This window comes from Mytilus trossulus, chromosome 3 (assembly GCF_036588685.1).
Source record: "Mytilus trossulus isolate FHL-02 chromosome 3, PNRI_Mtr1.1.1.hap1, whole genome shotgun sequence".
Lineage (NCBI taxonomy): Eukaryota > Metazoa > Mollusca > Bivalvia > Mytilida > Mytilidae > Mytilus > Mytilus trossulus.
The window spans coordinates 30,234,608-30,250,090 of record NC_086375.1 but is presented as its reverse complement, the minus strand read 5'-3'; the positions used below and the strand labels follow the sequence as shown (position 1 = coordinate 30,250,090).

General features: G+C 29.7%; 2 protein-coding genes across 3 annotated transcripts in view; one reads left to right on the top strand and one right to left on the bottom strand.

Moving 5' to 3' along the window:
* The window catches only part of LOC134711199 (cilia- and flagella-associated protein 61-like), a 42,170-nt gene that overhangs the window by 11,764 nt on the left and 14,923 nt on the right, over positions 1 to 15,483 (bottom strand). For both annotated transcript variants that reach the window (XM_063571652.1, XM_063571653.1), the window contains exons 18-22: positions 14,427 to 14,869; positions 13,938 to 14,053; positions 11,199 to 11,378; positions 10,685 to 10,733; positions 10,095 to 10,264 (exon numbers count right to left, since the gene is read on the bottom strand). In XM_063571652.1, coding sequence (XP_063427722.1) covers positions 10,095 to 10,264; positions 10,685 to 10,733; positions 11,199 to 11,378; positions 13,938 to 14,053; positions 14,427 to 14,869 — 958 coding nt within the window. The remainder of the gene's footprint in view (positions 1 to 10,094; positions 10,265 to 10,684; positions 10,734 to 11,198; positions 11,379 to 13,937; positions 14,054 to 14,426; positions 14,870 to 15,483) is intronic.
* LOC134711210 (adenosine receptor A1-like) lies at positions 445 to 3,702 on the top strand. Its single transcript, XM_063571678.1, has 2 exons — positions 445 to 552; positions 2,198 to 3,702. The coding sequence occupies exon 2, from the start codon at positions 2,416 to 2,418 to the stop codon at positions 3,538 to 3,540; it is 1,125 nt and encodes a 374-aa protein (XP_063427748.1). The 5' UTR covers positions 445 to 552; positions 2,198 to 2,415; the 3' UTR covers positions 3,541 to 3,702.

Here is a 15,483-nt window from a genome sequence, read left to right as displayed (position 1 = left end):
GGGGAAAAGCTTGGAAACAACCAATTTTATTTCCATTCATTAAACGTATTTTATGTTCTATGCATGTAATTCCTAAGGTAAACCACAGAAAAAAATAGGGATAAAAATCTGAAATTAGTCTTGCATGTACTTAATTAGGAAAATTTTAAAGAGTTTGAATTACAATTCCTTAATTATAATACAGGAAAATAAATCTAGTATTAACAGGTTTCATCTTACACTGGGCTATGTCAAGCGAAACAAAATGATAAATTTTTTTATTTTTCTCAGGTAATTTATTATTAGGAAACTCCAAGATTAATTTTTGCTGTTCCTCATATAATACAATACAGGTAAATTTCAAGTCCAAAAGGGCCTTTACCTTCCTTAATAATTGGGGAAAAATCTTTTATATCATTTTGCACTTCTAAAACGTAAAATACAAAAAGCAAAAACAAAAAGCATTATGTTTCAAAGTCAAATTAGTTTATACCTTGGGGCTATGTCACATTAACAAAATTATCAGGTCAATTTTGACAGAACATATTTGACCAGGATATATAAAACATGCAGGTAAATGATTAGAAATATGTGTTAGTATCTAACAATTTATATTAATAACGTAATGAACATTTTTAAATCTATAAAAACAAAATTCTTGGTGTTGGAAGCCTAATCATAGTGTTATAAGATCATAGAATATTTCATAATGACATACTTTACAAAATTGCTTACATAAACATTATCAATCTCCTTTAATGCATATAATTGTGCATAAGAGAAATAAAGTTTTGCAGTTAAGTGAGTTTTTGTTTAAACCACATCCTGACATTTAATGAAAAAAAATTAAGTGAATAACAATAAGAAGTGAATTATAGGTAAATAGTAATAGATCAATTCCGTACATACAGTTGATAAAATATGGAGAATCTCAGGTTTTTCAGTTCCATTTTTTACCTCTTCTTCTATGTCTTAATTTTCTTAATATGTTAGATAGTTGGGGTTCAAAAATATTTTTTTTTGTGGAAACGTTGTTAGTTTTAAATTTGTATGAAGGCTGTTATTTGCTATATTATATTTGCTTTATCAAAATAGACAGAAAAGTCCAGTTAAAGCCTGATATGTTATGTTTTTTTATAAAAATAAGATGTGGTATGATTGCCAATGAGGCAACTGTCCACAAGACAATAAATGACACAGAAAATAACAATTCAAGGTCACTGTAAGGCATATACTATCACATGCATTTAATTTATTCTATTTACCTTCTTTTGTGCACATTATCCTTTATAACCTTCTTTGAAATTTGATAATATAAAAAAGAAGATGTGGTATGATTGCCAATGAGACAACCTTCCACAAGAGATCAAAATGACACGAGACCAAAATGACACAGAAATTATCAACTATAGGTCACTGTACAGCCTTCAACAATGAGCAAAGCCGATACCACATAGTCAGCTATAAAAGGCCCCGCAATGACAATGTAAAACATATAAATAATCTGGATTTTAATCATTGTAAAATGTGACATATTTTTTCTTAAACCACTTTAGTTTTTTATGTCATTTAGCAGATAAATTTTCACTGACACTAAAATTCAATATTCAAAAGCATCTCTGACTCTAAAGAATTATTGGAACCTGGAATAATTTACAATCTGCAATATTGTTAAGAAATGTTTGATGAAAACTAAGCCAAATTTAGAAAGTTGGTCATGCAAGCATGTCAAAGGTTCAAGTAACTTTTGCTGATATTTCAGTATGAACTAACAAACCCCCTTTAGCCTTGCATGCATGGCTAACCTTCCTTTATTGGGTTTTCATCATACATTTCTTATAAATTTTTCAGATTTCAAAAATATTTCCAGATTCAAATAATTCCTTGTTTCTAAGTCCTCAAACCTGAATATACAGATAATGAAACAACCTTCAAAATACAAAGCAATTATAATACCAATAAACACGATCAAAAATAATTTAATCTTTTTAAGCTCTGGGGAATTTGTTTTCCCCGCATTATATTCATATCTTTATTTTAAGCTTTTAAGTATCAAAAGTTGTTGTCCCTTCAGTTCTGATCAAAGAGTAATAATTAAAAACACAAAGGACAACCCTGCAACATATTGAAATGTAAGTACCCTTTAGAAACAACATTTATATGCAAATTCTCCCACAAGAACCACTAAAACAATGATATTTTATTTTTATGTTTACAGGCTAAAATTTCATCTGTCAACGGAGCAGAATATAGGAATTGCATTATGTTTATTCTGCTGCTTTGATCACTGACAAAGACTTGTAATTACATGACACAACAAACATTTTATGAAATCAATAGGATTCTAAACGGATTTAGGATCAAATGTCGAAAACCAGAATTGTTTATTTCAAAATCTGCATGAAATCTTGAAAGTGCAGAAAATCATTTATTTTTATGATGGATACAACTTCACAGGTGTACATATCATTAGAGGTTGTGATTGGAGCAATTTCTGTTGTGGGAAACACAATGGTCCTTTTAGCAATATATAAAAACATGAAACTACGAACTGTGACCAATACGTTCATTGGGAGTCTTGCTTTAGCTGATTTACTGGTAGGGATATTGGTCTCCCCACTAGCGGCTCTCAGCTACTTAGGACTCCCTGCTGACTACATGTGGTGTGTTTTCACAAACTCGGTAATTGTTGTATTCACCCAAATTTCAATTTTCAACTTGTGCGCCATAGCTGTTGAAAGATTCATCGCTATCAAAAGTCCATATTTTTATCAGGAGCACCTGACCATTAAAGTAGCAATAATCATAAGCATTATAGCGTGGATCGCTGGTATGATAGTTGGATTTACTCCAATGTTCGGCTGGAACCTTGGTCCAATGGCAGACAATAAATGTGCATTTCTCAGCGTCATAGACATGAATTATATTGTGTATTTCAACTTTTTTGGCTTCGTGTTGTCACCGCTAGTTATCATGTTTTTGATTTATGTGTACATTTATTACATTGTTCGCAAGCAACTAGTTAAAATAGCTGCGCTAGAAATTGCGAATCAAAATGCACAGAAAAAGCAGAAACTGAAATTTGCAAAAGAAGTAAAAGCAGCTAAATCTTTAGCCGTGGTTATTGGCGTGTTTGCCCTCTGTTGGCTGCCAATTCATATCCTAAACAGTATATCCCTGATCTGCAAGGGAAGTAACTGCATATATCCTTATAAACTATTACTGGCAGCCATTTTACTCAGCCATATCAACTCTGCCGTGAATCCATTTCTGTATGCCATTGGAAACAGCCAATTTCAACTTGCTTTTAAAAAAATGTTCTGTGGAAAAGGAGCTGTTTCTTGGCAGCATACGCTGACCGAACAGGAGATAACAGTCATGACAAGAAATGCCGCCATGGCAAAAGCTAAAAGCACAAACAGTGGCTTCAATTCCATCAATTCAGGACCAAAAACAACAGATAATGATTCTGAAAGCTCGACAGAAAATAATTTAAATACGGAAACACAAAACAATGACAATGTTGGAAATGGTCAGATGAATCCGGTGTTTTTTGTATAAAATTGCTATTCATGAAAAAAAAAAGATGAGAAAACTAACCAATGAGGAACAAACATGAAAACAGTGTTCATTGTCAAAAATGAAATAGAATAAAATGCAAACTAAGATTCTGATAAAAAGCTGAGCTTTAAAACAGCGAGGGCAAAACATTTTGTAACTATCATATCATAAAAGTATATCATATCATAAAAGTATAATGTTGTGATTATTTGATCTCTTATGTTTTTTTATTATTAAATTGTACGTCTTTCGTAATAAAAACTGATTTTATCTACATGAAATGATTGTATTGCAAATATTTCAAAGAAATATCCAAGTTTACAAAACTTTGGAAATGAAGGATATATGAATAATTGGACAGTTTCAATATTATACATAGTATACTGTAAATTCAAAAATTATTTCGTGCATTTTTTATTGTGATTTTGTCATTTTAGGCTTAAATGTGATTTTAATTTTTACGATTTTGAGAAAAATCCTATTAAATTCATATAAATTATTTCAAATTGCGAGTTTAAATTATTGCGTTTACAACTCAGTTGCATTTTTCTCAATAATAAAAACCTCGCATTAATTTCTGAATTTACAGTAATTAAAATACATGAAACAATATCACTGATCATCTATAGTATGGATCTTTTAGTGAAAATATTTAATATGTGAAATAAACTTACAAAAAAGGACACATTAAAATACACAATACATTATAATTAGAAATTTTCATCTGTTTAATTATTAAACTTGATATAGATTATATCAATTACATTCAAATTGATATTTTTCAATTATAAATTTATACCTTTGACTAAATTACTTTTGATCAAATTAATTCTATTTTGTGTTTTTTGATTATGGTGGTTATCCCTCGATAACATTTATTTTTTTAATAGAAAAGCCATTAATAATAAAAGCTCCCAAAAGATTTGGAAAGATCTACCCTAAAGCTTGTCTTTGTGGTTAACAAGATCAATAAAGATGTGAAGCTGTGTTACCATATAGAGGCTGGAGAAAACAGAAAAACTAAATATCTTTTAGTAGTTAAATTCAAGAGAGTGCTTATAGGCTAAAAGGAAATAAAACATTAATAAAAGATAAATTGCAATTTTTCATGAGCTTGCCATCATTAAAATCTACAGACTGATAATTAGACCCATCAATCTTTAGTAAAAAGAAAAAGTAAGATGTTAAAAAAGTACAGGTAAATCAATAGAAAATGAAAAATTGACTTGGTTTATAAGTACAGCCTCATTTCCGGGGAAACCGTTGAAGAAAAAATTGCTTCCAAATATGGAATAAAGTTATCAATTGATCTGTCAGAAGAAATATTGTACTTTTGCAAACAACTTTAAATATGCTCTGAATATATAGTCTTGATATGATGATAATTTATCAATAGGATTTTTAATCGTCATGCTAATTACAAAATCAATGGTTACAATTTTAAATGTTTTTGTTTTGCCTGACAAAATTTTCAAAGTTGACTAAAATATAAAGCTTCATTTGATAATTTCATCTCTAATTGCATTTTCTGCTTAATTGTTCCGCATCACTGCACATTTATTTCCAAAGTAGAATTGTTTAAACAGTTTAATTTTTCTGTAAATATCATAATGATATATTTTTCAAACTATTATTCTGCATGAAGAGAGAAATGAAAAATGATATGATATTCAAAATTCATTAATTCTAACATCAATCATTTTTATCTTCAACTTTAATGCTAATGCTGACAGATATGCTAGATTTCATTACTAAAATAGAAAAATAAACATTTTCCGTACCACTCTCAACTTAAAATAAATACAAATAGTGTTTCGATACAAATATAAAAACAAGAATGTGTCGACAGTACATGCATGCCCCACTCGCACTATCATTTTCTATGTTTAGTGGACCGTGAAATTGGGGTCAAAAATGTAATTTGGCATTAAAACTAGAAAGATCATATCATAGGAAACATGTGTACTAAATTTAAAGATGACTGGACTTCAACTTCATCAAAAACTACATTGACCAAAAACTTTAACCTGAAACAGGACGGACGGACGGACGAACACACAGAACAGAACAGACAGATGCAGAGACCAGAAAGCATAATGCCCCTGTACTATCTTAGGTAGGCATAATAAGAAGATTTGGTATGATTGTCAATTGGCAAAAATATTTTTTAGAAGCCCTGTAAATGATTGTCGATTAGACAACTGCCCACAAGAGACCAAAATTACACAGAAATTAACAACTATAGTCACTGTATGCACTTCAAAATTGAGCAAAACTCATACAACATAGACAGCTATAAAAGGCCATGAAATGACAAATGCAAAACAATTAAAACAAACAAAATTTTGTCTGGCAGATCACAATTTACATAACCATAAATCGCTAATGGATCAAAATCTTTTCTATGATTAAAATGGAGAAGTTGGGTATAGATTAATCCAACAAAAAAAACATCACAACAATAACAAATTGAAATATGTATCCAATTACATTGCTAAACAAGTAATTCTTTTCAAATCAATATTTTCACCTCCCTACATCTCCATAAATGATTACTTGTTTTACATAAAGTATAAAAATATCAGTGTGTAACGAAGGAAATGAGGTGTTAAGGTTATAGGTTCTGGATCACACTTAAATAAGTAATGTATAACTGATGATTGGGTTAATTGATTGCTTAAGAAAAGAAGATTCTAAGATTTTTAATCAAGTTTTAAAGATTGATTGGTGTTTAACATCGCTTTCAACACTATTGTGCTATTTTGTGGCAGGTATGTTTTATTGATATAGAAACATACCTGCCAACTGTCACTATTTGCGGGGGGTTTTCAACATGAAAGCTAACAATGGAAATTTTGAAATAGCAATTTTGTCCACAATTTTAAACAAAATATTTAATTTTACAATGGTTATGTGCATTAAAAAGTTAATGAGGAAGCGAGAAAACAACATTAAGATACATTTGAAGGCCCCATTGCAGTTTTCTAAGACTGAAAGAGCCATCTTGCACATAAAACCCCCATGGGAATTTTGAAAAGTTGGCAGGTACGTAGAAACCAAGAGTGCCTGGAAAGAACCAGCAAATGTATAAGATGAAGCTTTTAACTACAACATTAATTTATCTCTGGAATAGCATTCCCCATTTTGCTGCATAGTCTACTGATTATACACCTCACAAAGTAATAATTTGTTTCATGCAATTCATAAGCATTACAATTTTTTTACAAAGCATGTTTATTTCAAATGTGTAAATCATATTGATAGAAAACATTTCAAAGTCTATCTCAAATCAGAAGGACCATGATGCAGCATTTTGTAACAGGAAGTATTTTTCTCATTAATTCATACTTGGAATATTTAGCAATCATCTACATTGTAATTGGTGAAGTTTCATTCAACAATAACCGGACCTTTACAATTGAACATAAAACTACAAAGAATTAAGTTTTATTTTTTCATGAAATACTGCAAATTTGTCTACATGATTAGAGCCTAACAAGAATCAATATCTATGCTGCCTATGCTATGGCAACACAAGTTGAAATAACATGCAATTTTGTTCACATGACCGATTTAGATTTCAAACTAGTTTAAAAACTAAGGAAATGAAAATACAAAACACCATACTGAGTAAAATGTTCAAATCAATATTTAAAATAGTAAGTTTCTGATAGAATGTAGAGTTAAGAAATTAAGACATGTTTTAGTCTATTCCTTATTTAAGGATGTACACCTCTGAGGAGCAAAAAATTTCTAGAATTAAACTTTTTTTCTAAACCGGTTTTTTGTGTTCATATGACTGTAAAAAAATAATTGGTGAAGAAAAAATCATACGGTGGTGCACTTCTTTTTTTGCTACGGCCCTTTGAAAGTACCCAATTTTCATGATTTTCCCATTTTTCATCAGTTTTTACCTATTTTTGGGCTCTAATCATGAAAAAAATCACATTTCCACAATTAAACTTTTTGTCATACTTTCAATAAAGATGAAGGGGACCAATCTGAATAAATTTTAATTTCAAAAACTATAGGTAGGTGTTAATATAAGAAAGTTTTATCATATTTTGATGCTTTTTTGTGTCAAATTTACCATGTTGTCAATTTTGTAAATTTGTGATTTTTCTCCGTTTTAAGTACAAATTGCATATTTTTTCAACTTCTTTGTTATAAATGATTGAAAACATTCATATCTAAGAAATTTGAAAAGAAAAAAGGGATGTGGGATGTACATGTTTGTGGTAAAATCATTTTTTGTATCCCTCACCTATTTTCTCGATATTTTGGCTAAACAGACTGACTCGATTGGTAATAAAATTTGAAAAATGTATTACTCAAAAACTACTCATTGGAAATACCCAATTTTTTTACAGAGTTGAGTTTGATTATTACATTTTTTAAATTCATTCATATTTTACACTTGTATCTCATGTTTTAGACATAATTCCAGAACGAGATTTCAACGAGACTGAACGAGACTGAAATGTCAGAAGAATACATCCTTAAGCTAAATGATAATTGTCAAATTGATGAACAGCACAAACGCCACAATGTTGACAGGCTAGTTATCATTCAGCCGAACTACTGAGACAACTCGCCCACCAAGGCCCAACTAAAAGAGAACCTCTACATATATAGTGATGATCAGACATCAATTTAGTATGGAGAAGATTTTTAAATTCTAAAAACTTGTGTCTGATCCTTTTGTCATTGTTTTTAAAATAAAATATATTCAAACTTATCTTTTTTCAAACAAGTATAAGGCAACTTAAATCTTTTTTCTTTTTTTCGTGTTTTCTTCACATCAATTGTGTGTATGTTAAGTTTTTTGATATAGCATGAAAATAACAAGAATAAAGAATCACCACTCAATACTGTAAATTGAGACAATTCGCTGTTTCAGAATCTAATGCATCCTGGGTAATATTTTCAAAAGTGTACACCAAAACGTCGTGATTGGTTAAAAATGTCATAAAAAATGGAAATTCAACCAATGACGTGACGTTATTTTCATTTTGGGGTACGAACAATGAAATTACCCATGATTCTCTAGATTCTTAAACGGCCAATTGTGTGCATCCATTATTAACAAAATCGCTAGAATACTTATTACGTTTCAGGAAAATATGAGTACATCACATATGTATCAGATATCAGAAAGTGAGTTATTTTTATTGCAATACTCACCAAGTCATATTTATGTTTGTAATAATAAAAAAACTTACAATAATTTCTTAAATTACAGTACTTTAAAGGTTCTTTAATATGAAAAATAATGTCTTGCTAAAAGCTCACTCAAAAATGTGTGAAAATTATTTTCTCGTAAAACTTTTTTTTACTGTAATTGGATATAAATGAGGTGCATGCTTTAGCAAAATTTCCTTTAGAAACATTCATCGACAACAACAATTCTCAGACTTTCATCTTAGAAAAAATCTATATATTCTGTTTTGGCTCATTGTAATTCTTTTCAAAAATATGAAAGTCTGACGAAGGCAATTTTAACAGATCAAACATATACATAGAAATTATTGTAAAATTAATTTTTCCTAGAAATGAAGAAATATAGAAACAGGCTAATCAAACAGATAAAATCAACAAAAGGAACAGTATGCCTAAGCTTCCTAGATCATCATCAAAAGAACTTCACTTTCAATCTGATTAAATTCAGATTGAAAAAAACGTTTTATTGAACTAATTTGTCATTTACTGGCAACTGAAGATAAATCTTGGTCAGTTTAAAGCAAAGGATTCGTCTTTTAACTCTAATATGTCATTTGACAGAAATTAATTAATTAAACTTTTAGGTCATCCCCCATATCAAAAGAATAAAAACAATAGGTTTATCAATTATTTGGAAAGAGACCAATAATGAATTTACATTGATTTTTTTAAAGTGCAGATGTGACTTTTTTATTGACAGAAAGTTACAACTTTTCCTTTTACATGGTAGCTTTAGCTTTAAAGTCATTTATTATAATGCACCAATAACAGGAATGTGTCCATGGTGCTTGGATGTCCAAATAGCACTATCATTTTCTATGATGATGCTTTTCTATAGGTGAAACATGTCCACCATTAAAACTTGTACTATGCGGTAAAAAGATCGGAGTGTTGTTGTCCTTTGGGACACATATTCTTTTATTTTAAAACAACTCGTTTTTACCCTACCACACAATCACCACTTCAGATGTTGGTTCACTTGGTAGAATTATCATTTTCTATGTTCAGTAGACATAAAATTAGGGTCAACACTATAATTTGGCTTTAAAATTAGAAAGATAGAAAGATCAGATCACAAGTGTGTTAAGTTTCAAATTTATTGGACTTGAACTTTATAAAAAAAAATACCTTGAAAAGTTTAATCAGGACAGAAAAATGAACAAACAAATGGATGAACGAACGAACGAACAGACAAACCGAATGAAATCTAAATTCCCCTAAGTAGGGCATTTAAATATGCCCCTTAAGAAGGGCATTAAAATATGCCCCTAAGTAAGGCATAAAAATACTTGCTTCAAAAAAGTTTTCCACAATACAACCATGAATAAACTTACATGTACACCAACTTCTTTGGAGTTGAAGTTAGCATGTGTCCATTGATCAGCATGGTACTTCCTTTGGAATTTTGTGATGGTTCCTGCTCCACGGATTGACACATCATTGGTGTGGAATGCTGAATCTATCACTAACTTTCCATCGTAAACCAGACAGGCGTCATTGATTGCTGTAAACGGAAAATAGACCTTTTAAAATTTTATGCATTTAAGGTCACTTTCTGGTTTTCTTTTCATTAGGAACACTCAAACCCAAACATTTGAAAACAGCGAAAGTAGAAATAGGAAGAAGCTTTCAAATTTCCCTATGATTCAAATGATTACTTTAAATTTTTTAAAAGCCCAGACAAATGTTTTGAAATTAGGACAAAATATGGCAAATAGTTTGGTTTCTCTGTCAAAATTTAAATTATATATTAAAAATTGGAAAACTCAAATAATTACAATGAGTTTCTAAAAGTTAAATTTAAATGAAAAAATATTTGTTTGTCCTTGTCAGTGATTGCATGGAAAGAGAGCATGAAACCTTATGACAGCAAATATTTTCCAAAATGAAACTTTTTCTAAAATTTCTTAAATAAATAACTTACATCTGAATGCTTCAAAATCAACAGCTTTCTTGTAGTAAGAGAAGAATGCCTAAAAGTATGAAATATTAAAAAGATTCAATAGCTAGAACACTTAATTATTAAATAAGAGTCCTGCTTGAACATTTTTGTTTCAAGCACATAGACAAATAATTGTCAGATGCAAATAAAGCAATATAGCATATATCTACTAACAAAAGGTTGGTCTAGCCAAGTTATATAATGTAGTAAAATTATTAACCGTTATTAGAGTGTAAAAAGTTTTCAAAATTTCATCAGATTGAGTTCTATATATAACATCAGGAAAAGTGATTTTATCAAACCCTAAGTTTTATCCACAAAGTGGATAATTTTCTATGACAGAAATTAATTTCAATAAAAAAAAAAATCCATATCATCATCAAACAAAAAAGGAATTAAAATATTGAAATAGTTTTCTATAATAATTATTTGACTATCTAAAACTTAAGTATTACTATTTCCTTCTTAACTTCAACATGTACAAACTAATACTTACACCACATTCTAATCGAGTAGGTTGTTTATTGGTTGTGAAGCTGGCAGATGAGATTTCAGTGCAATCATCAGCTCCATCATTCCACTGAGCCAAAACATGATCACTATAAACATGTACACCACTACTCTCAAGAGATTTCACAACTGTACTGTCAATTGCTGGGTTGTTAAAACATGTGGCCTGCAAATAAAAAAGTAATCAAATTCCACCATTAATATTAGAAATAATTCTTTATTAACAAAAATATGCTACATTTTGTATAGGTACATGTACTGCAATTCAGAAATTTTGCTCTCATTTATAACAGTCTGCACAGTAAGCCACTAGTATGATGCCCCAGACTAGTAAAATTTCATTCGGACTTGTAAGTTTTTGCAAAACTTTTTTTGGACCAATAAGAAAAATGTCAGAATATTGGTATTCAGACTAGAAGCTGAAAATTTTATAATGGTCTTTGTAGAATACTGTATAGAAATTATTGCGATGTTTTTCTCATCACAAAAAAATCACAAAAAATGCTACAGGGTTGTAATTGCAATTATTCAAACTCGCATTTTGGATTATTTTTAATCTGAATGAAGCAGATTTTTTGGCAAAAATAAAAAACACATTTTGGTCTAAAATGGAAAAATCGCAATAATAAATGTATGCAATGTATTGTTAATTATCAATATAGGACAAAATTGTGTGATTAAAACTTGGAATTTCATGAATTTTGTCCACAAATAACGTTATCAAAATTTACAGTTACACAAATGAAAGCAGTAGCCCAATGCTGCCCAATACCAAGGCTAATAAGCCATTTAACAAGTGCTATCTGTCAAAGTTCAAGGACTAATATGGAAAAAGGCTATTTATACATTAATCAGTATTTCATTTTCCAAGAATAGGATTTTAATTATTCATTGCATGTTTCATTATCAAATTCATGTTATTGATATCAATTTTTCCCAATTAAACAGCTATTAACAGGTATTTAGTTAAAGGTCAAGGACTAATATGGAAAAAGGCTATATATAGATCAATCTGTATTTCATATTCCAAGAATATGATTTTAATTATTCATTGCATGTTTCCATATTAAATTGTCTAATATGGAAAGGCTATAAATAAGATTAATCTGTATTTTGTATTCCAGTGACTTCATATTCCAAGAATATGATTTCAAGTTTACATTGCATATTTCCATATCAAATTCTTTTTATTGATACTAAATGTGTCCTAATTAAACAGGTGTTTTGTTTAAACAGGATAAATTATTTAAAATATATCATGTTTTATTTTCAGTCATCTCACAGAAGAGACTTTTGTCTATTAACCATCAATTAACAACTAAAAAAAAAAATCATCGAGCTATATGCAATTGAACACAAGTTTACTCATTATATTAGAAAATTTCAAATATCTTATTACCAAAAATATTGCAGAAAATGCATGTACTACTCATCAGTTATTGTGTAACTAAAACAAAGTCAATAAATCCATTTCAATAACTGGCACAAATGAATAAAACCACAAATCATTCAAAAATAGGAAGGGATTATTTTTTTTCATGTCATTAGGTTGAAATTTGACATAAATCTATATGTATGCACATTTAACTTGCATTAGGAATAACAAAAAACATTCAATATCAATTAAAGTTGATGCCCAGTAATCAATTTCACAATGAGATTACATTGTGTAAAATAATTGAAAATAATTATTCTCATCACAATTAAACATAACTACAGTCAAAACAATTACAGTGACTCTAAAAATATAAAATATATTTCAGAGTAAAACGTTACAAATTTGGAATAATATCATTTTAATATAATGTTTTGAAGAATCTTAATTGGCTAGGACTGTCAGTTCTTCGAACACATAAACTAACAACTTCAAAAACTATTAAAATAACAAATAAGAATTTCTGTCACAGATATATACTTACATATGAAAACACTGATTTCTTGAAGATAAATAATTTAAATTTGATGGAAAGGTCATTTGATACATGTATGACTTCTATCAAAATTTAGTAAACTCTGGTGCACCAACAGTATCATTATCTTCTACAGGGGTGGATCCTGCCATTTTAAAGAGGGGATTCTAACTACATGTCCCTATTCAAATGCATTGATCGTCCAAAAAAAGGGGGAGATTGTTGGTGATTTAATGAATATTCTCTAATAGACCTAATCATTATTTTGAAATCTGTAACCCTAGAACCCATATTATTTGCAACACTTGGAACTATTGACACCTTACACAATAACTTTTGTTTTGTGGCATCAGACATTTTCTCTAATAACGTAAATTTAAAGAGAATGTCTGTGGCGTCCTGTAATGGCTGACAAAAAGCAACAAGTTGTTTTCTAATCTTGTCATATAACTCTTGCATATATACAAAAAAATATTTCACAGTGAATCACCCACAATCACTAGCATTCACTGAAAAAAAAATCACCCTACAGAGTGATTTTAACAGAATTCCCTTGTGAGAATGAAGAAATATTTCAGAGTGAATAACCCACAATCACTAGCATTCACTGTAAAAGAATCACTCTACAGAGTGATTTTAAGAGATCACCATGTGTGTACTGTGGAGGTGAAAACTAGCTGAAATTTCAAATCATAATTGAAACTAAAGTTGTTTTTGATCACCAAAAAATATGAGTTAGTAGTGTGTGTATACTTATCTGATGCTAATATAATAGACCTACAAACAGATGTCTTATGTATACAATGTTTGCTTACCTGGAACGGCAAGGGAGGTTGTACCAAATGAATTCTCTCACCAGGAACACCCATGGTAAGTAATGTTTGTGCACAACAGAAAGCATCTAAAGTACTTCCATAAATAATCAAATTTCCTAAAAGAAAACAAATACTTTATAGTTTGGTTTAGGTGTGAATTTGCATTTTCTTGAGATATCAACCTTAAAACAGACAAGACCTGAAAGCAATAAGTCAAAGTCTATTGATGTTTTAAAAAAATTGTTTAAAATGAGCATTTTTCCCCTTACAATGAAATGGAACAATTTTCTCTTCAAAATTATGAATGAATTCAAGTCTTGAATGACTTAGTCTTGAATTTTCACATATTTTGTTTTCATATTCCTTCTTAAAATTGATAATCTGGTAATTGGATTGTACATTTAAATGTGAGTTAAAATAAAAGAAATCAGTTGAAATAATTTGTTAATGAAATCTACTCATGTATAAAATACAGATTTAGCTACTTACTTTGTGATTTTAACAGGTAGTTTTCTATCCAGTACAAAGAAACAGCAGCATCATAAGCATCATTGATCGTAAACAAATTTTTAGGTGGATTTTTGAAATATCTCCTGTCGGGTGGGTTCGGTAATTCAGCATTAGTGACCCCAGTGTCTAGATCTGCATCTGTTGGTGCTGGGATTTGATACTGTAGTCCAACACTAATAATAAGGTGGTCATAAGGCACCACAGTCCCATTGTTTACAATCACTAATTTCTTTTTTCTATCTATATTTGTCATTTTACCGTACACAACATTTATCCAAGTCCGCAAAGAAATATTGGCATAGTTTTCTTGCCCATAACAGAAATCGTTTCCTAACATCTGATCCCTGAGATCATCAGGAGCCATTTCACCAGGTAATCCATGTGGTGACACCAATGTTAAGTTGTTAAATCTCAAATGAGGACTGAAAACAGAAAAGGTATAAAAATCAACAAGGGAGATAATTGCAGGACAAAAATTTAAACAAAATTCAATACATTTGTATGTTGTTGATAGTTTATTGTGTTTTTAAATCAAAGTGAGTTTATCAAGAAAATCATTAGTGATTCATGGATGCAAGGTTGCTAAGTTAACTCTAATCAAATAATAACACTTATTCCCATTTTTCCCCCTTTTGTAAATCATCATGGTCATTGAAAATAGTATTGTTGAAAACTAAGTTGACTCTAAATCTGTTTTTGTTTTAGGTTTTAATGGGTTGCTTGCGGTCTGATTAATGTATACCTCATATTTCCTTTAGTGTAAATATAGAATAACCATTTATTGTCTCTAATAAAAATTTAATTTGTACAAGGATTAGAACCAGGTGAAAGGCGAGGCTCTGCGAAGCTTTTGTATCATCTTTTTAGCTAATTACAAATAAAATTTATATTTTCCAGACATTGTATAGTTGTTCTATATAAAATGCAACTTCTACACTGTTTCAATTGGAATATTTAGGGTAAAAAACATATTTTTTTAATTTGAAGCGATTGACGTAAAAAATACTTTTAATAATGTCATAAATAATATCCCTGG